Source organism: Neolamprologus brichardi, chromosome 9 (assembly GCF_056152115.1).
Source record: "Neolamprologus brichardi isolate AB-2024 chromosome 9, ASM5615211v1, whole genome shotgun sequence".
Taxonomy (NCBI): Eukaryota; Metazoa; Chordata; class Actinopteri; order Cichliformes; family Cichlidae; genus Neolamprologus; species Neolamprologus brichardi.
This window is the reverse complement of record NC_142112.1, coordinates 20,387,790-20,410,569: the sequence shown is the minus strand read 5'-3', so window position 1 is coordinate 20,410,569 and position 22,780 is coordinate 20,387,790. Positions and strand designations below refer to the sequence as shown.

Here is a 22,780-nt window from a genome sequence, read left to right as displayed (position 1 = left end):
ATCATGCAGAAGGCACACACACACACACACACACACACACACAGTTCAGCTGTCTGAACGCGAAAAGCTGATGAAGTGTTTTTTGTTGTTTAAAAAAATTATTTTTTAGTATTAATAATGTAAGAACTTCTGACCTTTGTACTACTTGATTTTAGTTTGTGGGAGTTTTAATTTCTAGCCATACTAATAATTAAGCAGTCGCTTAAAAAAAAAGGGGGGGGGGGGGGGGGGGATTACCAAGAGTGGTAAACAGAAAGATTGTGGGAGTTGTGCTGAGGTGATACAGTTGTATATAGTTATATATCTAAATAGGAATATCTAAGCATATATGCAAGTAGGGATTTCAAGAAATCCTGGAACATAAGGTTTTCTTTGGTCATCATCCTATTTCACAGTTGCTACAGATACAAGCAGTTGCTTGTATCTGACTTTTACAAATCAAAATAAAGAAAAAATCTGTGGTGGTCATGCGGGGAAGCCATCTCAAACCACGACTTTTTAGACGGAGAAACTTGGTTTTTACCCATAAAGTAGAAACTCACGCGGGGAGGCCGTGGTAGTAACACGTGGTGCTTCACCGCAGTTAACCAATTAAGCATTTACTGTGACATCACAGACCTGAATATTAATGAGAATAATCATTTCTTCCTATTGGCTCTAATTATTGCATTCAATCCCTCTATACTGCACGCCGTTAGCGTAACAGTGTGGTTTAAGAGAATACACACACACACACACACACACACACTGTAAAGCCTTCGGTGTTATCAGAATCCCAAAGCATAGCGCAGACTGTACTGCTATGATAATCTAAACGATGACGCTGTTCAGTGTCTTACAGTGTGTGTTTAGATACGTGTCCGTGTGATATACGGATCTACTGCATCACTGGGCATCAAACGAAAAGTGTTTATCATCCATTTCCTTTCCAAAAAAAAAAAAAAGAAGCACAACTTTTGTCATTTTATTAAAAGTTTTTTTGTTATTTTTTAATCTTCAGGTTTTTCCACTGCTGGAGTTAACGATGTTTACTTTTTTGCATTAACCGTTTCACCGTTATCCGTGGCAGCAGGTCATCGCCGTGCGCGTGCACCGGCAGCACCAGCAGTTCTCCGGTGCACGGTGCATTACCAGAAGAGCAAAGAGTGCGCTTGCAGTCTCTTGCTTTCACCGAAGTTTGAAGCGGTTCTATCCTGCAGAGCCTTTTCCGAGGGCTCCTTTGCTCCCAGAGACTCTCCCGCTTTCACACAAAACACATGTCACAGATTCATTCACTCACAGAGAGCGAGAAAGGGGGAGAGAGAGACTGAGAGAGAGAGAGAGCTGCTCAGAAATCATCTGTGAACTGCAATCCTACAACAAAGACTTATTTCCACATTTTCTCCAAGTTGCCACCAAACTATTAAACTTCAAATCGACTGTTTGTCCTTATTTCACATCTACACATTTTGCCATTCTTGAGCGACCTCGTGCAATGAGAAGAGTGGCAGGCAAATGTTTTACAGTTGAGAGATTCCACATAAAAACCTCCTGACAGCTTTTATCGGGACCATGTATTTAAAGATCTCAAAGATCAATGCAAAGTGCTGACCCTACAACGCGCCATGTTTCTGTCAACACTACCCATAACTTCGTTTCCCGAACAAGCAGCCAAAGACAAATATAATTTGGAGTGTATTAGTCCAGCTTTGGGGAAACAATTGTTTTCTTTTCCTTCTTCCTTTTTTTTTCCTCTAAAGGAAACACTTATTGTATTGAGGCTGGTTTTGTTCTTTTCATGTATGGTTTCTATTGTTATTCTATAGAAGTTACAGTCTAGTGATTCCCAATCCGCGCAGGAATTTAACCCTGAAATGCCAGCAGCAGCAGCAACAGCATAATGGCCTGTCTCTACTCCTAGTATCGCCTCTCCGGGCTCTGGCGGCAGGAGCCCAACTGGCCGGGCCAGAAAACCTGCTAGCCCCGGTTCCCCCTAACTTCCTTGCGACTTTGGCCTGGACATTATATCGCAGAGTGCCATTACTCAGGGAAACGTCGCGTCAAATACGTCACACTGCACTTAAAAGTTGGAGACTCGGAGTTTTAGTAGGGTTTCTATTTTCATTCCCTTTGGTAACAGCATGGTGTTAAATTGTTAGTTGTTTTATTGGTTTTCCCCCAGTTATTCTATCACACCCAGGACTCACGAATGTTGTAAGAAATGCAGACTGTCTGCGCTCACAGGAAATTCATGCTACTGCAAACTACTGATGCATATAAACTACAGCAAAGCTCTCTCTCTCTCTCTCTCTCTCTCTCTCTCTCTCTCTATATATATATATATATATATATATATATATATATATATATATATATATATGTATTTTTTATATATTCATATATATATATATATATGGAACCACCTCACGCGCAGCGGTTGGAAATGCTGCATGCGTAAATGTCTGCGGTTTGCCTCTTGTTGTTATTGCAGACACCGGAGGCCTACCACTTCTCCCGTCCCACATCCCTCTAAAATCCAAAAGGGAATCCCTTACTACTGTAAGAGCTTAACCAAACTGAAGGCACAACATGTGGCCTTCTTTGAAGGAAATTTGCCCTTAGCCATCGCCAGTACTATTGTTACGATGCCCACATTATGGAGATAGCGACACTGTAGATCTATTTGGGGTCAATTCCCTTCTAACCTTAAAGTCTTGCCCAAGGAATACCCACCTATCTGTCTTTTTTTATCTATTTATTTATTGAGTTTTAACTAATGGGAGACTTGGATGGGCAATTTAGAATACACTAAGAGGCTGTGGATATTTTATAACAAAGTCACGTAAAGAAATATTAAAGGTGAAAATGAGCTGCTTTCCATATATAAAATAAGTGGCAATCTTTGTGTATTTTAAATACCATTCTTTAATGGCATTTAGAACTCTCTCATCACACACACACACACACACACACACACACACACACACACACACACACACACACACACACACACACACACACACACAAACACACACACCAAAACAAAAAACGATTACCCATCTCAAAAGAAGGAGAAGGAGCCCGACAATTACACTCAGTCCCGTTTAATGAATGCTTTATCATTTAAAAAAGAAGAAAGGGAAAGTGCTTCAGAAATCCACCGTTCAAGTTTCTATTTCGAGTGCAGTTTTCTCATGTATATTCACAAGAAGAATGAAAAAAAAAATCAATCAATATACAGGAAACCCCATAAAATTCACAAAAATAAATATTCAGTTTCATATAAACAACCAGTGACTTCAAATTCCGTGTCAAAAAACCTGACCTCAAGTATTGTATCCAAAGAAAAAAAAAAAAAAAGTTAAAATCAAAAAGTAAATGAATGGAGGGCAGGGAAGTGGGTAACATGAGGAGTATGGAGGGAGAGAGCATGAAGCTTGTAGTTGCTGTGCGATGCAATTGTTTACATTGTTAGCGTCACTGTCAGAGAGCTGTTTGTCTTAACGGCGGAAAGGCCCTCCCAACAGGCCATTCTAACCACCTCCGCCCCCCCTCAGCCGTGCACTGTGAGAATAGGCTGGTGCGTCAGGAGAGGGGGGCCTAAAGCCAGCGCAACTCCACGGCGCAGGCGATTCCTCTTCCTCCTATGCCGTGCAACCTATGCTTTTGACATGCGGATTAAAGGTTGAAAGCTTCACTCTTGCAACACAGCTACCCCCCCCCCCCCCTCCTCCACCATCGACACCAACACCACCACTACACTCCAAACCCATCGCAACCCCCTCCGTTTTTACTGCTAGCCTGCACAAACACGAGCTCGTGTTGTGTAGCTTCTAAACTAGACATTTTTCTTTTCATTTTTTTTACAAGCTTGTAGGGGATATGAGTTCAAGTCCGAATTGTCTCTCAGCCTCAGACATAAGGCTCACGGTGAGTTCAGTCAGAGTGGCGCTTTAATCACATGGCTAAACATCTACCACATGTATCCACAATGGTGCAGGCAGAGTGAAACGCACTTTTTGTACATTTTTTCTTCTCTTTTTTTCCTCTCTCTCTCTCTCTCTCTCTCTCTCTCTCTCTCTATACAATCACGTATTACATAGTTTCTACAATCCTCTGAATGAATGCGCCCTTTGCTGTGCTTGTGGAGGAGGCTGACATCATTCACGGGGCTTTGGGTTTGTTGTGATCTGGCTCACCCTATAAGCTGGGGCCTCTCTTTGTCGCGGACAGAAAAGCACACCAATTAGCAGAGCGCGTCCTGCAACTGCCATTAAAAACATCCACACATTCACTTAAAATGCCTATACGTGTAGGTGCTTCTCGACCACTTGATTTAAAGGCGTGTAGGCTCGAGTCGGAGTTGGTACTGCTATGGGTGGGGGCTACATTAAACAGGTCTGGGATAGCCTGCTACTACTCCGAGAGCGGCCATATTAAAAAAAAAACAGGCTACATTCAGAACGGTGAGATGATGATGATGATGATGATGATGCGTTTAGGAAATAAAAAGGAAGCGAGATTTCAGAGAACCTGATTGCATTTCTGCCTTCCCTATAAGGAAGGCACCCAATGATAGTAAAGAACTGTGTTTTTCTTTCATCTTTAAGAACAACGAGACTGAGAATGAGGGATGAGAAAATCAGCATTTGGATGGTTCGGTCGCACATGGCTGAATTGTAAATATTAAAATATTTAACCCTAAATCAAACAGTCAATCTTCCGGCGGTGGGGGCTATCCCTTTCTGCATCAACAGCTCTCGCGCGTAATTTCACGTTTGTTAGAAATCCCTAAAGCTGAAAAACAACCTAAACACATTCAAAATGCAATGCATTTAAGCCCCTCTCATGTGCTTGGTCGCATTGTTTCTTATTAGTGGCTAGAAGGTGTTTTCACGCAGATTCTTTTTTTCGTTTTTCTTTTCTTTCTTGGTGCCTCCCCCTCCACTCCCCCTCCCCTCCCATTATCACTAAATCACATCCCATTTTGTCTGCATTTTATATTTTCTTGAATTATTTACATGTTCACCACGCGCGCGCACTCTCCCCGGCACAACTTCTTATTGCGTCCAGAGGAAGCCGAGGCCATGTGGACCTAGAGGGACACAAATCTGTCGAGTCTGTCGTGAGACCTCATAAAGGAGCCTTATTCATTCAAAAAAAATTCTTTCTGTTTTTTTTTTTTTTTTTGATTGTCTGTATACAAGGCCCGCGTTGTGTTTGGGCCTGCGTATGTGCAGTCACACGCTTGCAAACCAGGAAATAGTCCGCAGAAATAAAAACATGACTGAAAACCAGAATACAACCACCCTTAGAAAAATAATCATTTTAAATAATAACACCAACAATAATAATAATAAAAGAAATCCCACAACCACCGAGAATAAATTTATGTCAAATCTAATAAAGGCTTAACCGTGAGCATATGACCAGACATTAACTGAGCTTTTCTTGTATACATGTCTACATTAACTGAGCTTTTCTTGTATACATGTCTGAAACTGAATATTTGGGCACATGGATGTTTGTGGCCAAGCTGGTTAGCACGCCAGAGGAAAGACAGCGCTGATATATATAAAATATACCAAGTGGCACAGAATGGGAAACCCTGATTTTTATATTATTATAATTATTATTATTTTATGATTTGCTTAGTCAAGTTTACTCCTCAATCCTAACAAGTTTTTTTCTTTTTTAAAGTAGCCTCGTCCCAAGGAATGCTGTGATTTTTTTTATCCCCCTTCCTTCTTTCAGACAAAGCACAAACCACTGAAACCCGGCACCATACAATCCAACAGGTCGAGCAAATTAGAAAAGCGAACAAGAAACATTCGAGTTCACACACACACACACACACACACACACACACACACACACACACACACACACACACACACACACGCACACACACACACACACACACACACACACACACACATACAGTCGCGTGAACACACCATTGAGAATAGATATTGCTTAGGATAGCTTATTTTAACACAAGTTTTTTTAAAAAAATCTTATATCCACGAGCGGTGTCTCACAGTCCTGTGGGCGTTTTCAGAGGCTCCGAAAAGGGGGGAATCTTGTGGGTTTTCCTCGATCGAGCTTGAAAACAAAGCGGAATGTAAATCCATTCTCAGGAGAGAAAAAGGGGGACAGAAAAGAAACAACACCGATAAAGTTGCGAGCAAGACTTAAGACTCGGGCTACGTTTGGGTTGGAAATGGTGAGGGCTTTTTCAGGGCTTTTTTTTTTTTGCTTTAAAAAACAGCTCCGCCGTCTATTTCCTAGTTCTGTGAACGTGTGGGGGAGGGAGAATCTGGCCGCCTGGCTGCCACCTCCACACGGGGTGGGACGGAGGGGGAGGCCCGGGGCCCCTCAGCGAGTTCAGGGAGTAAGCGGGGCACAAATCCCCGTCGCTGCCAACAATCAGCGACGGCGGGGATGGGAAATTTGCCATTAGGCTGAAAGGCATTTTTGCAGGCGATGCTACAGTGTTCACGTTGCTGCGTTTGCGTCTGCTCGGTAAATCCTCCGTGGATGCCTCCTCGCGCCCCACGGGATGAGAACAAGAAGAAGAAGAAGAAGAGGAGGACGACGACGACGAAGACGAGGCCGCCTTGTGGACCCTGGATAGGTTTTGTTTTGTTTGCGTCCTGGAAACTCTGGGTTTCTTACTCCCCTGCACCGGAGCCCTGCAGTTTTTGTGCCTGTGCTCCCCCTCCTCGATACACGGGGCGTCTTGACTACTCCTGCATTCCTGAGGACCACAGGGGGACCTGAGGGCCACATCGAGGCTCTTCTCTGTGGCTTTAATCCCACTGTTGGAAAAATCTCCTTGTTTTATGGCTCCGCTGGGATAGTGGCCATTGTTGCTCTCTGTTTTATCTCCTTTGCATTTAGCTACAGTGGCCTGGCTCTGGTATTCATACTCATCACAGCTATCCTCCACTTTAACTTTCACATTGTGGAGACTGAACGGCGGCGTCCTGACTGTCCTGTCCGAAGAGGAGGTGGCGGTCACAGAGGGCTCCTCCGACTCGGTCTTTATTTTTTTCAGTGGAGTGGGTTGACTTGGGCTGGCGATCGCTTTCGCATCCCTCTTGTCCACACATTTCTGGGTCTGCTTGGCCTCTTTCTTGTGGTCATACTGAGCCCTCAGTCCCGGGGGGCATTTCATGGGATGCCCCTGTGTCCTGCGTGAAGGGTGAGAGGCCTTATTCCGGTTGGGTCCCGGTGAATATGTGATGAGCTCATCCACAGTGTCGGCCTGGTCGGGATTTTCCCTTTTAGACTCGCTGAAAAAGCTCTCCCCCACAGAAGCTGAGTTAAAGTTTTGGGGCTGCGAGGGTCCCGAGTCCTGCTCTGTCTCTCTGCATGTGAATTCACATTTCTGAAGTTTGTCCTGTCTCCTGTCCCGTGATTGCGAAGCAGCAACATGTCCGAGGGTCTTGTGCTCTTTTTCGTGCTGCACTGGGTTGTTATAGTGAAACGTAGGCTGCAGGACCAAAGGTGCTTTGCTGGTGTTGAGACTTTTGGCAAGCGATCCGACCCGCGCCCGTCTGAATCGGATGCTCTGAACCGAAACACGGCTCGAAACTGAGCTGGAGTCGGACTGAGAGGAGCTCTCTTCCTCCTCCTCCTCCTCCTCTGAGCTGACCTCTGAACTCTCCGACTGAGTGTCATCTTCTTCCTCGCCGTCCTCTTCTTCTTCCGAACTGGCGGAGTTGCTGCTGGTGGAAAAGCCAGAGCCGAAGTCCCAGTCGGGGTAAGCCCGTTCCGAGTAGGTGCTGGACTCGGTGTCGCTGCTGTAACTCTCCGGGAAAGTTGGCTCGTGGTGGTGGTGGTGGTGATGATGATGATGTTGGTGGTGGTGATGGTGGTGGGGTCGGGGGTCGAGATAAAAATCTGGACCGAGGTGAAAAGCACCGAAAGAAGTCCCGTGACTTCCAGACGATTTGGGTTGCACGAGCAGCACCGGCGGTGCGTGGTGGTGCGCGTGCCTGCTTCTGCTCCACGAGTGCCTCGCGCTGTCCCTCCCGCCGCCCCCCTCGCGCCTCCTCTTCCTTTTGTGAAGTAGGTCGCCGGCTGAGCGAGAGAGCCTGGACTGAGCAGCTATGGCGGACTGAAGCACCACCGGCTGCCGGCTCACCGCGCTCCGGAAAAACGAGTGCCTTTGGCTCAAAGTGACGCGGTTCCCTGTTATTTTCGCTGTTTCATAGTTTTTAAAGTGTTTGTAACTGGACTTGGTCGCCGAACGGCAATCCCGCCCGTGCGTTTTGTGATAAAACTGAGGTAGTTTGGAGTCGGTAAGGCAAGGAGTCAGCTCCCTCTTCCTGCCCACTTTGCCGTGGAGTGTGAGAGTCTCCGGGACGCCGTGCTGCAAACTAAACCAAACTTTTTCCCTCCACAGCTCGCCGTCAGCACGGAGGAACCCCGAGGACTCGTCCTCATCCCCGGGGGAGCACGCCGCTTTCGCTTTCCTTTTGTTGGACTTCAACACCCGCTCCGTCTTGCAGGAGAAATACAGAGCCTCCACGTCCTCCCGCGATATGAGAGTGCATTTGGCAGCGTGGAAAGCTATAGAGTTTATTGCTTTGAGCTTCCGTAGCTCTTCCAGGTCGCACTGGTGCTTCTTCACTTTCAGGTAGTCCATGCGCTTGTGCACCGTGGTCCGAGGGATGTTCTTCAGCAGGTCGGTGAAGACCTGGGACAAAGCAAACATTTGCTTGCCTTGGATGAGCAGGTATCCCAGCCTCACTCCTTGCATTTCCTCAAAGCCACACTCCAGGTCTCCCATGATTTGTGTGTATCCACTAGAATCTATTACTCCATGTAGTCAGCCTCAGTATACTGTGGATTCACCAGTGAGTGGCATAGGTTAGCGAGCTCAAGGCATCCTGCTCACACCTATAATCCAGCCACACTGCTGCGTAATGAAAATGCAAACTTTGACATGCGGAGTTAAATGGAGCTGCCCCTGTCTAATAGATTGAATGAGCCGACAGCATCCACTCCTTGCTTCTTGCCCCGGGTCCGGCATGGTGGTGGAGGAATGCGACGGATGCGTCCACCAAGCCGGGGCTGCTACCTGCCTCTGCCGACTCCACTCCCCTCTGGTCGGCAGCAGGACGAGGGGTAGGTGTACACCACTGCCTCAGCCAGAGGGATAAAATAGCTAGAAGAGAGAGAGAGAGGGAGGGAGGGAGAGAGAGCGACAGAAAGGGAGGGAGAGAGGGGGTTGTGAGGGTGGGGGGAAAGCAGAATGAGAGAGAGAGAATCAGATCCAGAGAGAAACAGAAAGAGCTAAAATGCAGCTGCTATTCTGGATGCTGGTTGAGCCACAAATAAAATGACAGGGAGAGAGAGAGAGGAAGAGAGAGAGGAGGTGGGCCTGTCTGGAGACACCTTCATCAATTAATGCCCCTGGAGTCGACGCCCATTGGACGCCGCTGACAGGTGATGCAATAAAAATGGATATTCCATCCCCACCCACCCGCCCACCTACCCCTCCAGCACCCTGCCATTACAATAGTTTACAACTGTGCCCACAGTCTCCGCCGTCTGAGTAAATAATGCTGTTGTGACATTTTTTCCTCGATAGCTAAATAAAGAGCTGCAGAAAATCCAGCCCAGTGCTGAGTTTGTGTAGAGCCGGTGTAAGTAGTCCGAACCGGAAAATAATCATGACAGGACGGGATGTATCGTGCTAATTCCCCCCGCGGACGTCATCAGAATGTATGTAACCGTAGCATGCAATCGATTGCATGTTGGTAAAAATGACTCCAGTCAGCACGTGCTATGTTAGTCGGGCTGATGTGCGTTACGGACGTGCTGCTTAAACAAAGAAATTTGCCTCTTTTTTTCCCCCTCACTGCTTCCCCCCTGACCAGTAAACATCAAACTTAACTGCTTTAGCGTGCTCGAGCCTTTTCTCCTGATTTTTCTTCCCCAAGGTTGTAGGCCTTCTATAGACTGACCTACTTATCAGCTGAGACCACATAGGCTCGCGTCCATCCGCCTGGTGATACCGTAATAAACGAACCGGCGCTCCCAGCGTTTCAGAAGCCATTTAAACCGTCTAAGCTGCGTGCGTGTGAATTTTGCGGAGTCACGCAATTCCTGTGAAATTGTACCGTATTTAAATGTGAACCGTGATTTTTGAGCGTGATCACAGTGCCAGGTCGGGGCTGCTTTTCCAACATGATTTAAGAATCCTTGTTTTGTAATATTAACACTGATAATAACTCTTCAAAACCGGATCCATTTTAATTAGTTTTTCAACAAGGCACATAGAAGCACTTATGAAAGATATCATTCTATAAATTTTGCGTATTTTCATTTTAAATACGCAATAGGCTGTTGCGTCACGAATATGTGCTTTGGTTATGTTTCCATCAACAAGTAGCTTATTTGAGGGGGAGGGCGTGCACCCTGACTTTTGTGAGATTATTCATTAAAAAACGAACACCTTTTGTTTCTAGAGATTTCTTTGTATTTCTTGTAAAATGCACAGTATACACAGTTTGTCTTTACGCGCGTCAAAAACGCAAATACGCGCACACACTCGAACTACATTAGAATTCATTAGAATGAACGCGCACGCACGCGCAGAACTACACAAAACACCGCGGATCTGAGAGCGGCACACCTTTTTTCCACGCACACGGCCACAGATATGGGACCCCCGCCCAAACACACACACACACACACACACACACACACACACGGGTTACCAAATAATGTGACCTTGTAGTACGGACTAATTGTTTGAAATAGCAACGGGCCACAGTTAGCCTGAATGGACTGACTATTATGTTCGCCCCTGAGCCATATTTTTTTCTCCAATACTCCCCGGGTTATATTCCATCTTTGTGATCTATAAAACACGTGAGTCCCTTGTGACCAGTTCCTCCTGCTCCTGCTGCCGGTGCTGCAGCGCGGTGGGGTCAAACTCAGCACTGGGCATACTCGTTTCCATAAATATTAAGCCTATTTGCTTATTTGCTGGCTTGTCACTGCGCGCTGAATAGCATCGATGTTACCAGTGTGTTACATCAAACGGCGTGTCACGTGTAGGCGTTGTTATTATAGATCCTTAAATATTTGAATGATTAAGAACATCATATCCACAATATCCCTGCAGGACCGGGACTGTGGTGCGTAACCACCAACGTAGTGCTGCTGGACTCAGGAACAAGATCGTGCGTGTTAAACGATGTTTGCTCCCTTTTCATTTCATAGCTTGCATTACACCGACTGTGCGAAATACAGCCATGGAGATAATCAAAAATATAATACCCTCTGTGTGTGTGTGTGTGTGTGTGTGTGCGCGCGGGGGGGGGGGGGGGGGGGGGTAAATATAAAGTCGGCTATATTTTAGTTTAATAAGTCACAGAAGACTGTCATTAAATGCACCAATTGCATGTGGATATTAGCTGGTGAGCTGATGAGCAACTCAACGCAACCGTCTTTTTGTATACCTTTGTGCAACTATAACTGAAAATGGGTCTTACTGGAAGCCCCCGCGATCTCTTTAGCTCCCTTAAGTCCAGCTCCACTGCACGGGGGTCATTTGACCTGCACCCTTGCGGTTGCTTTAGATGCAACATACGCACGTTGACGTGTTCTTACAGAAAAAGTCGCTCTCCCTTGCTGATTATCTATGACAGCATTAATACATGCAACATGAGGAGTTTCACGGATGTGAAGGGAGGGGTGGGGGTGGGGGTGGGTGGGTTGGGGGATAGGAGAGGGCTCGCTGAAGTCCGGGTCCCCGGGGAATAGCTCACGTCCCCGAGACACTGTGCACCGTGGCCGGCCTAGGGAGATGCAGGAAAGAATGGATAGTCGAGGCTTGATTCATCAGACATTCTGACCACTGCACGCCTTGTCCTTTGGACAACCCGGGTTTACTTGTATTTGGCACACTAGACCCTTGTTGTTATTTGTTTCTACTTCCTCTAATCGCTTATAGCCAAATGTTCTCACGTAAAACGCAAGCAATTCAAACTTGCGTAAACTCCATAGCGATCCTCTTTGTTTTGTTGCTTTTCCCTGAATGTGACTGGTCTGCAGCGGAAATCCATCCTGCTGCTACGCACAGAGACCGGTGTGTTCGTTTTTGAGATAACAACCACGCGGATTTTACTCACTTTATTTGTAAAGAGTTGTGGTTTTGTTCCAGACACGTCATCTATGTAGTAATGTAAAAATGACACACACACACACACACACACACACACACACACACACACACACACACACACACACACACACACACACACCTATATCGGTGTATTATTATTATTATTATTATTATTATTATTATTATTATTATTATTATATACTTTGTTATTATTTATTAAACTGCGAGTATTAAATATAATCAGAAATAATAATTTTTAAATAAATATATAAAAACACTTTCACACCATCTGTAAAGCCTCAGGTCGGTGGATTTTCGTCTCCTCATGTCTTAACCGCCCCAAAGTGTCAGTTTGGAGACATCTAACAACAAGTCAACATTCAAATAATCAATGAAACAAATTTAAATGTATTACCGCGTGTGTATAGATCTGCCCCAATCTGAGTATTTCCAATTAAGAGCAGGGGCTCTTTTGTCATACACAGATGCCACAGGGCACTTATTCCCCCCTCCACTGCGCCTGGATGTCGGCCGGGGACCAGCGGGAGGAAGCAAGACCGAGTGGCGGGGAGAGAGTTCTCAAGTACGGTGAAGGTTTCTATGCAGCAGCCCCTCTGTGTGCTGAGGAAGCGTGGGGAAATGATCGTGATTAAATCTCACAGTTAAGGCTCATGCTTAGCATTGCCATTTAAACCTTTTCAGTTGTTAATATTAAATAAGTTTTAAGCAATAATATTTTGCAATTGTCACTTCATCGTGGACGTCCAAGGCTTAACGAGACCGATTATGGGTAAGGACTTTACTCACTTATGCAGATATAATCAATAAACACATGTGATGACGTCTGCATCCCGGTGTTTTGCTCTACTTTTCACGTGACTGGTTTATTATTAATTGTGTGTGTGATTTCAATTCAAAATATAATTAATGAAAATAAAAATTTACACTTTATGTAATCCGTTTTCTTTCTTCTTCTTCTGCTTTAAAAAAAAATAACACTCATCAAAGCAACCGCGCCGCCTCCTGCAGCTCCATCTCACTTTCTCTGCATTGAGTTTTACGGAGACACTTGGTCAAGGACGCTTAGGCACTTGTAAGCGCGTAGACCTTTTTTTTAATGACACAAACCCACTGCCCCATGCCAAAACAATGAATTCCTCTCCACCACCCCCAACACCACCACCACTGAGGGAGAATGTGATTTTACATGCAATCCGAGCCTGAAGTATGTGCGGACAGTGGTGGGGGGAGGGTTCTCTTCACCTTTCACCCCGCCGTGTTGGAACTGTTTGTATTTTTTTCCTGGGCCCCTGTGCTACTCGCACAAGATAGAGGAGACCTGGGGTACACACCGAAGGTTCTGAAAGCGTGCTGCATGTGTTCATGTCACTTTTGGTGTGTATTCACGCTTTTCTCCCCCCCAGTCGTGTATATTAACTCAGTAGCAGCCCCAATACCTAATGACTATTCACACAAACAGCCAGTTAGCCTCTGGAGTCCTCTGGAAAAAGATACAGATGGTAACATACATGTGACAGCCCTGCCTTAACCCTACATGCACATTGTCATACACAATATCATTCCAAATATCTATAAAATTGCCATATAGCCCATAATTACTTCCTAAATGACTACGAGGCTCACTTAAATTTAATGATGCATTTATTAGGCCACTACGGGTGAATAACATTAACTAAAGCTCTTTGTAATGATAGTTTGACTGATAGCTGATTGCGCGCAATTTATGAATTCAAGGATGCTCGAATCCAGCGCATGTTTGAGGGGACAGAGAGCACGCGGCGCATGTGCAGCTAAGTCACCGCTTTGTCTTTAAAACAGTTGATACAGGTTAACTTGGCTTTTATAAAAAAATACATAAATACATAAATAATGAGGCCAAACCTATATCTCCAATTTGACGTAAACACCGTTAGCGCTCGCAGTTAATTGACTCGAAAAAAGGCATCTGGCACGTTTGCGAACGCTATTGTTTCAAAATAAAAGTCCTATTGGTAGTCATTTGTTGAAGCTTATGAGCTCAGTCTGTGAAAACATTCCTGCCAGAGTGCTACACACACACACACACACACACACTTCAATATTTAGGAACAAATTCAGAATTCATTTACATCGTAATGTTTCTTTGCTCATGGGTCTTTTTTCTTTTCTTTTTCTGATAATTAACTTTGGAGTTTGAAAAGATGGAGTTAGGCATGCAATCACCAGGACAACAGTAACTAATAACTGCCAGGCAAGCAGGGAAGTACATCTAACATTTGTGCAGCTATACAATGCATTTACACAAAGATATTGCAGACATGGCCGATAGGTCCCTGGGTGCACGTGTGTGTGTGTGTGGGGGTGCTTTTTTCCTATGCTTTTTTCGCCCGTGTTGTCATTCCTGCTCCCCGCATGTTTTACATGCTCCTCATTCTGAACAAAGAGACGCCAAAACATAATGCAGCCACCATACCATAACCAGAACTCAAACACGGAAGTCCTCTGACTTTTAAATCAGTGTCAGCTATCTCACAGTTAACAAGAACAGTGTAAGGGAGGACACCTCACAATCAAAGGACAAAACAATTACACTATTTTCTACTTCTGTGCCTGGTTCTGTGTTTTATCTGGGCTTTAAATTTTGTTTAAAACTTTTGTTTATTTCAGCTCTCTTGCCCAAAACATTATGTGCTTCTGTAGCCTACATCATTTACTACATCAGTAACTGAATTAGGCCACCCAGCGTGCAGAATACACTAAATCAGCCGGGAGCCCATCACATAAACTTTGCAGCATGGGATACATTTGAACTGTGAAGAAAAACAAAATGTGGATTTCTTCAGAGTGTCTCTGAGAATACACAACTTTTATTGGTTGGCAAAAAGACGTTGGACCATTTTTTTTAGTTTCTCAACATAAATCACCACATGATGAACTATAAAGCTCTCACATGTTGTTATTCTATAGGGCAGCTTGGTTATAATCAGACAGTACTTTTAATTATATGTAATCTCTGAGGTCACCTGGGAGTAGACTGTGTCGCTTTAATTTTCTATCTCAGGAAGGGCTCTTCTCCTGCAACTTGAGGAACACCAGGCATAAATCGAGCTTTGATTTAATCAAATGCAAGTTGTGAAAAAAATAAATAATAATAATTTTCCATTTTCACTATTTCAGTAGCTATATGGGTCCCTCCACAACTGCTGCCCCCTCCTTCGCCTCCCTTTGTTCTCTCCAGCTCTAATAGGTTTTCCCCTGCCACACACAATTCACATTTTTTTCCTCCTTTTCCCCAGCCCCTCACCCCCCTTTCAGTGCAGTGCCCAGTGTCGACTGGAGCATTTGAGCAATTTGAAATTAAAGCAAACAATGGGCAAGCACTCCCAGGGCCCTCTCGCTCACTATATTACACGGAGAACGCTCGTGTGCTCTTGCGCATTATTGGCAAGTCATTACGTTTCTCTGGAAACCGAGAGCAGGAGCTCGCTCAGAGGAATCGGTGATGCAAGCAGCAGCTGAGTGCTTGGAATAGCATGTGTGTTCTGGAGCATCCTTGGCAACAGCATGAGGAGCTGTCAAAACAAAACTGTATATTGACAAGGCGATATGTGCAGCTTGATATAGGCGTCCCAGAGCCCATATCCTTCCAAGGATAAAAATGTATTCCCGAAGGGAACCCTGATTCCTTCCTTTAGTTTATCCACTCTACAGTAAAAAATCTACACCTTTAGGGTCTTCTATGTGTAACTGTAGTCAAATGCAGGAGGTGTAGCATAATTCAGTTACTTGAAAACAGTTACAACCCAGAGTGACAACAGTGCAGGAGTGTGAGTATTTATATTATCCATTATTCAAAGCAAAGAGATAAATACAGGAAAATGCAGTCCTTAGGTATTCATTTTAGCTGTAAAAAAGGTAAATAGGCATAGCAAAATGTAATAAAATGCTTATGATCCAGAAAACAAAGATCCATGTGTGGTTGTGTACAAACACACATACATGTCTTCATCAGTACATCAAAAAATAAATAAATAAATAAACACAATCTTCTTATACAATAGTAGAAAAGAGAAATGATGATGCAGGCAATGGTTTACTAGAGGACTGGCTAAAACACATCTCGTCTGCGTGTATGTGTTTGTGTGCATGTGTGTGTGTAGTCTGCTAAAACCCTCTGAATCAAAAAGGGTTTCTGTAGGTGTAAACATCCAGCATTTATCCAGGGCTGCATCCACTTGACAGACGTACAGTGTGTGTGGACAGCCCGGTCATAATTACAGAATACCTTAAATGATATAAAAGCCCTGAGTGCTATACTTTGAGGTCACCAATAGTCATTTAGAGCAGACACTGCAATTTTCTATCTCAGCGAAAGCTCCTTTCTGACAGTCTGAGGGACTTTTATTCAGGATTGCAAGAAAATAAAGGTTTTTGTTACTGATTACTCTGTCAGTTTGCTCATTGATTAATAAATCAGTTTTGATGACCTGAAGGCTCACAATGCTCACCAATGTAAAGACGAGTGAAAATACTCGTAACTTTTTTTCTGGACGCAAGAGCGAGAGAGAGAGAGAGGGGGAGGGAGGAAAAAGGATGATATATTTTATGGTAATGTGATGATATAAAACAGAGAAAAGCAGTAAACTGGCTCATTTAAGAATCTTAACCCAGATGATTGTTTTTGTTTCGCTTTTAGATGACATAACTGAGTATTATAGTGTGTAATATAGTGTACAATAATACGATCTACTTATGTGAGTTATTTAATGGGTTATCATAGATTTATCTGAAATCGCTAATTTATTTTGTGTTTTCTAAATGTGTTTATTATGTAAATAAAGATTTCTCACCAAACTACAATTAAAGAGCAGCTTTCCACAGGACAGATTTAAGTCCTCTTAGAGTTCAAACAAAATTAACTTATTTGACACACAGGAAGCGCTGGGGTTTTGTTTTATTTTTTTTAAATTTGCCTCCCTCATAAAGTGAACTGCTTTGGACCGTCTCGCTTTTCTCTCTGCTCCAAACTTTGAAACCATGTGGAACCAAAATGGTACGTTTGCTGCCGGCGATCCTCTTTTCACTTCCTGTCGGTAGGTACGCACACACGCGCGCCTTGCGTCATTACGCACTTCCCCTCCTCTATGAAGTTCCCCCTCTCCTCACCGTCGTGCCGTGACGGGGATGTTTTGGTGAAAGAAAATACAGCGTCAAAAAGGGACGTAAACACGTTTAAAACATGACATTTCGGCCCAGCGGGACCTAAAGTGGCGTCGTAGGGGAGCGAGAAGGCGTCTTCGGCGAAGCTTTGGGTCCGCCTTTATGTATTCCTCCGCATGTCCGCTTTCTTCGTAGATGGTGTCCGGCGAGCGTTGTCTGGCGGTGGACGACGAGTTCTTGACGAGTAACATGAAGGAAATGATTGGAGGGTGCTGTGTGTGTTCAGACGAGCGAGGCTGGGCGGAAAACCCGCTGGTGTACTGCGACGGACACGGCTGCAACGTCGCCGTGCATCAAGGTAAGCCGCGGAGCTTGTGCTAGGAGCTAGCAGTTAGCTCGCAGGCTAGTTATCGTTGTCTTGTTGCAAGGTTATGGAGCCTCCTCCTCCTCCTGCTCTCACCAAGGCCAGGCTCAACGCATGTTGCTGGCCCCTCCGATGATTTGGCTTGGCAGCTAACAGGGCCTGTGTACTCTTCTGCTGATGATGGCTGACAGCAGCTTTATGCACACATTTCTAGCTGCGAGGCGTGCTGTTTTCCCCCTCTACTAAGACCTGTCACGTGCTCAGAGAAGGAGGGTTACTCTCCTCTTGACAAACGGTATAAACTTAAGAGGTGAGCTCGAAACCAGGAGTTTAAACCATGCATGTAGTCAACGGAGTAAACAAATACAATAAAACTGGCTCTAAATAAAGAGAGGAAGCAGTTTAGTGTGGAAAGCATTTTTTGTTTTGTGTTTTAGGGGGACCAGTTCAAGAAGCAAAACAGTGATTTCTGCACGCTAACTCTCACTCACTCACGTGATGACGTCCACTGTTTACATAGCTGGTCATGTGTCCATTTGGCAAACACAGTGGGATGCTATTTGAAATGTCAGCAGCCCTGAAGTCAGTGCACGGCAGTGTATTTGGACTTGTAGCACTGTTTTGTTTGTAACAATTTGTGGCAGTGTTTAGACTGCTTAGTAGGCCTGTCTGGCAGCAGCGTGATTGTAAGTAAACATAGGAAACGGCTAAAGTGTTACATACTTCACAGCACTCATCAGGTCAGATGTTAACACTTTCTCTGTATTTATCTCCCTCTGTTCAAATTCGAGCTATATTTTGTAAGGTTAAAGAAATCTGCGAATAAACCTTGTTGAATATTTGAATTTCTTCCATAAGATGTCAGTTGTCAGTACTCTGTAGAAAATATGGTTTTCCTAAGCGCAATACTTTTAATTTTTCAAGGAAAACTGACATTTGAAGCTTTGAAAGCTACTTATTCTCCAGAAATTAACTAATTAAGATTAGTTGGGGCTCTGATTCAGACAGCACTCGTGTCATGATCTGCCCTTGAACCGCAGCTGAAACGGCTTCTTTTTAAGTTAGGCTAGTATCAGATTAAGTTAATTAGGAACATTCAGTAGTCTATAATGGAGATGCAACGATTGCAAATTTCTTGACCAATCCTAATTTTCCAGAACTATTGAAAATAGTTTACAGTTATAACTCACAGCATACACAAATGAAAATAAACTTTTCTTTAAAGCAAAATATTATATTCATGCTGATGAGATTATTACATTTGAAAATATTCCCCAAACTGCAGCAAGTTACAGGATCTTCTCTCACTTAACTGAAAATAGGGTACTTTGTTACTGAAAGAGGTACAAATAATTAACCACTGAACCACTTTTACTTGATGCAGTCTAGCTTGCCAAATAAAAAGCAGGTGCAACAGATTTGTATAGCAAAACAAATGTCAGGTACTTGCATCATTTTACAGTATGTTTATAAATTCCCCAGATAACAGAACATCAATTTTCTTTATGTCTTTTTTGTTTTACTTGTCTAAATGATTTTCTTCATAACTGCTTTGATCCGTTGCTCATACCGAGGCTGCTAATTTATGGGTGGCTAGCCTTAGCTTTAGCCACTTTCCCTTTGCTCTCTCTTTAGGTGTCTCACTAGGTTATGAATGTTTTTGCAGTTTATTTAACTGTGTCTTCATTCACTTCGCGACAAATTGTCTGCGCTGCATCGTGCACAGACCACTCTTATTCGGTCCAGTCACCCGTCTTTGTCAAAAACACTAGAAATGTTTTGATTGATTGTTATAACTGAGCATTTTTGGAACACGGTGGATTTCTATAAGAATGTGGTGACAGTTTGCATGTGCAGGAAATTTTGGATGCAATATACACTAAAGCTTTTAAAGAAAAACAGTGACAAACACTAACTGCTGTTAGAGTAGCAAATAAAACTGCACGTAATTAATTGGCTCTTTCTTATAATATTTCAAACTGAATTGCGTAGTATATTCAGAAGATCTTGATATTTTATCTTTGTTTGGTCACTCGTGTCTTCATTTGAACTCTGTAACCCTTGGATGTTTTGTTCTCTAAAATCTGGATTATAGCTGTTTATTCCAGCGGATTATGGGCTCTGGTCAGATCCGAGATAATCTCGAAATGTGTAGAGGTAGGCTATTTAGGGTAGTCTGGCCGCATTTAGGGTAGCACTGCCTTGTGCTTGTACCTTTACAACAAGTCTGATTCTCTTAAATCGAACTTGAAAACAGAAAATTAATTTAAATTGCAAAGAAGTCTATTTAAAGTAAATCAGGGTTTTTGCCCTTGTAGTGTGGAAGTATAAAGTGTAAATTATAAATCTGTGACCTTGTTGATGCATCATCCATGTAGAAAGTTTAATGAAAAACACAACCTCTAATATAGTTAGTCTAGCTTTAAATGTAGCCAGTTATGATTTTGACATTTCCTCAAAATGTTTGTAGTTGTGTTGGAAGCCAAATAAATGCGGTGGCTTGTTTCAGTGAAACATCTTTGTGTATGAGTTAATAACTGATGCCAGTATAGATTCCTAATGACAATGGTTTGCTAGTGATTTCACCATTGTCCCAAATATTTTGTAGGACAAGGAAACGATGTCAGTGCAGTGGCATAAAAATAGCATCTGTGAAAGCGGCGTGCTCAGCAGTCTGTTAGATCAAAAAGCTGTTCTCCTCCATCCAAACCAGCTTAGTTGCACATGTCAGTTTCTGGCACATGTGAGGAGTGGAGATGATGTGATGTTTATGAAGATGTGAAACATCAGGTGTTGTCAGGCTTGATTTTGTTATGAAAATGTTTTTTAAGACTGACTGTGTTGTGGTTACTGTGACTGACACTGTTTGTTTCTTTACCCCAGCCTGCTATGGCATTGTGCAGGTGCCCACTGGTCCTTGGTTCTGCAGAAAGTGTGAATCTCAGGAGCGAGCAGCCCGCGTGGTGAGTCACAAAGCCCTCTACCCTTTCATCACTGATGATTTAATGCCTACAATCACAGGACTTATCCTGAGCCGTCCTATTGTTAATAAGCGAGCCAAGAAAATGGCACCAGGTTGGGTGGTGCGTCATTTTTGTGTCTGTTTATAGATCCTGGATAAAAGCGGTTGTAAAAACAAGTCCCACAGCATTTTTCTTCTGCAATATTCCTTAATGTCAGGAAAGACAAACTTGAGGGAGCTTGTAATTGCTTCTCTATTAGTCTGCAACTTGTACAACAAGACTTGCAACTCTTTAGCACTGCAAAACAACAAATAGCTCAAGTTCATTTGTGAGAGTGTCGTGAGATCATGTTAAGAGATCGTAAGTCAGTGTTCTGAGGGTAGAATCATAATTCAAGTAATGATCCTTGTCACAAATTTGGTTAAACTATATAATCATGTTCATAAGAGTCCTCTACAGTTATGCCACATTTCTGCTAGCACCTTCTCTGCTCGACTCTGTTTCAGTCGTACCACCTTAATGTGCGTGTTATAGAAAGATGGGCAAAAAGTCCCAGGATGTCATTTGTGCTTGACACAACACAACGATGGACTACATGGAGGCGACGGCATACCTGCTGCTCAGTCTGTCACAAAAGATGTCTGCAGCTCGTTGTTGGATCACAGTGCTAGTTTGTGTGTAGACATTTCCCTTGCTGTTGGGATGCGGAAATGGCGGATTTGAGTCTTGTGAAGAAGTCGCTTCATGACTCATTGAGTGACGCCATTGACTGAGCAATCGGTGGCAGTGATTCTGTTCACATTTTTTGGATCAACTCACTTCAAAAAAATGTACCTGGTAGCCAACGGAGAACCTTAAAAACCAACTTGAGTAGGTGTTAGTGGAAAAAAGGCAGAAAAAAAGAGGCTACTGATAACTCATAAAAGTCTGCAAGAGTGGAAGTCTCCACCACTTCGGCTTTTCTCTGAGGATGCTTTATTCAGGATGTAAATTCCAATCCCAGGTTTGGCTCTGATGTGCATCGGTTGGAATCGTGTTATAACCAGTCACTCTTTTGCTTAGTTCATGTGGAGTAAGAAAGCTTGGACTTTGCTGTTTTGATACTATCTGTGAGATTCCTCCAAAAAGTAGATTTATGCCAAATTGAAATCATCCACACAAATAAACTGTGGTCTGTTTGCCCAGCTAGTATGGTTAATATTGGCTGGTAAGAACTGTGGTGTAGACAAGAAACAACATTTTAAGTTTAAGAAATGGTTTCAGAATATGTCCCGAGTACATTTCCAAGTGGCCTCTTGGTGCAGTTTTGTTTATGGTCAGAAATCAAATGAAGCAAACATAATTTTGTAATAGAAGACATGTGGTTTAAGCTTATTTCAACAGTCACACTCCTAATAAATCAATCTGTTGCTTGGAAGCTGTCCTAAAACCAACTGCAGCATCTAACTGCATAAGCAGTGTAAATGTAAACAATACGGTAACCATGGTAATGCATGCTCCTGCCAGCATGTGGGCGCAGAGAGTTTACGCCGATCAGTTGAAGCTGAGGTCTGTAGTATTTGTGTCGTGTCTGTGCCGTGTGGGTTAATTCCATTAAAAGCACAGAGTGATTCTAGAATATTTCCAAGTACGGTGGCTCTTTCTTTTTTGTTTATTTGTTTGTTTTTTAGTTCTGTTTGTTATTGTTCATGACCTGTGATGGATTTGCTGCCTGCAACAATAATGTAGTAATAATGCTAATGTGCATTTATTTCTTTGAAGTCAAAGAGTATAAACATAGATATTAAAATTGTTAGACATCACACTAACGTGCTGCTAGTCACCAGGATTTGGTGAATATAGAGACACCATAGTACTGCACCTCTGTATCTTAATATGTCAGTGTGTGAAAATGTGTTGATTTTTTACTTTAAACTGTTTAAATATGTTTAAAAAAATCTTAAATGGAATTCTTAAAGAGATTTGTAGCAATGCGTGACATTTTGTGAACAAAGCAGTGCAGGAATTACTTCAAATTTGTGCACATTAGCAGAAAGGTTTGACACATCGATCTGCTTGTAAGTAATTAAAATTCGCATACAGCTCAGTTGTATTTTTGAGTCACAATTCGAAGCTAGAAGGAAAGATACGCTTGCTCTATATTTAATACTTCTTCCTGAATATTCA

At 43.3% G+C, this 22,780-nt stretch overlaps 2 protein-coding genes across 4 annotated transcripts in view; one reads left to right on the top strand and one right to left on the bottom strand.

Moving 5' to 3' along the window:
* Positions 1–6,179: 6,179 nt before the first annotated feature.
* On the bottom strand, positions 6,180–9,314 carry skida1 (SKI/DACH domain containing 1). Its single transcript, XM_006794661.3, has one exon. The coding sequence runs from the start codon at positions 8,777–8,779 to the stop codon at positions 6,260–6,262; it is 2,520 nt and encodes an 839-aa protein (XP_006794724.1). The 5' UTR covers positions 8,780–9,314; the 3' UTR covers positions 6,180–6,259.
* A 7,866-nt stretch (positions 9,315–17,180) lies between these two features.
* mllt10 (MLLT10 histone lysine methyltransferase DOT1L cofactor) overlaps positions 17,181–22,780 on the top strand; it is a 46,465-nt gene continuing 40,865 nt past the window's right edge. The window contains exons 1-2 of one of the 3 annotated variants that reach the window (XM_035909417.2): positions 17,181–17,645; positions 20,535–20,614. In XM_035909417.2, the coding sequence (XP_035765310.1) occupies positions 17,483–17,645; positions 20,535–20,614 (243 nt within the window). In that variant the 5' untranslated portion in view covers positions 17,181–17,482. The remainder of the gene's footprint in view (positions 17,646–20,534; positions 20,615–22,780) is intronic. The other 2 variants (XM_035909418.2, XM_006794662.3) reach the window with 2 other exon arrangements.

Bases quoted from the DNA above. Each gene is read 5' to 3' on its own strand.
- skida1 (XM_006794661.3), bottom strand. From the start codon at position 8,779: ATGGGAGACCTGGAGTGTGGCTTTGAGGAAATGCAAGGAGTGAGGCTG.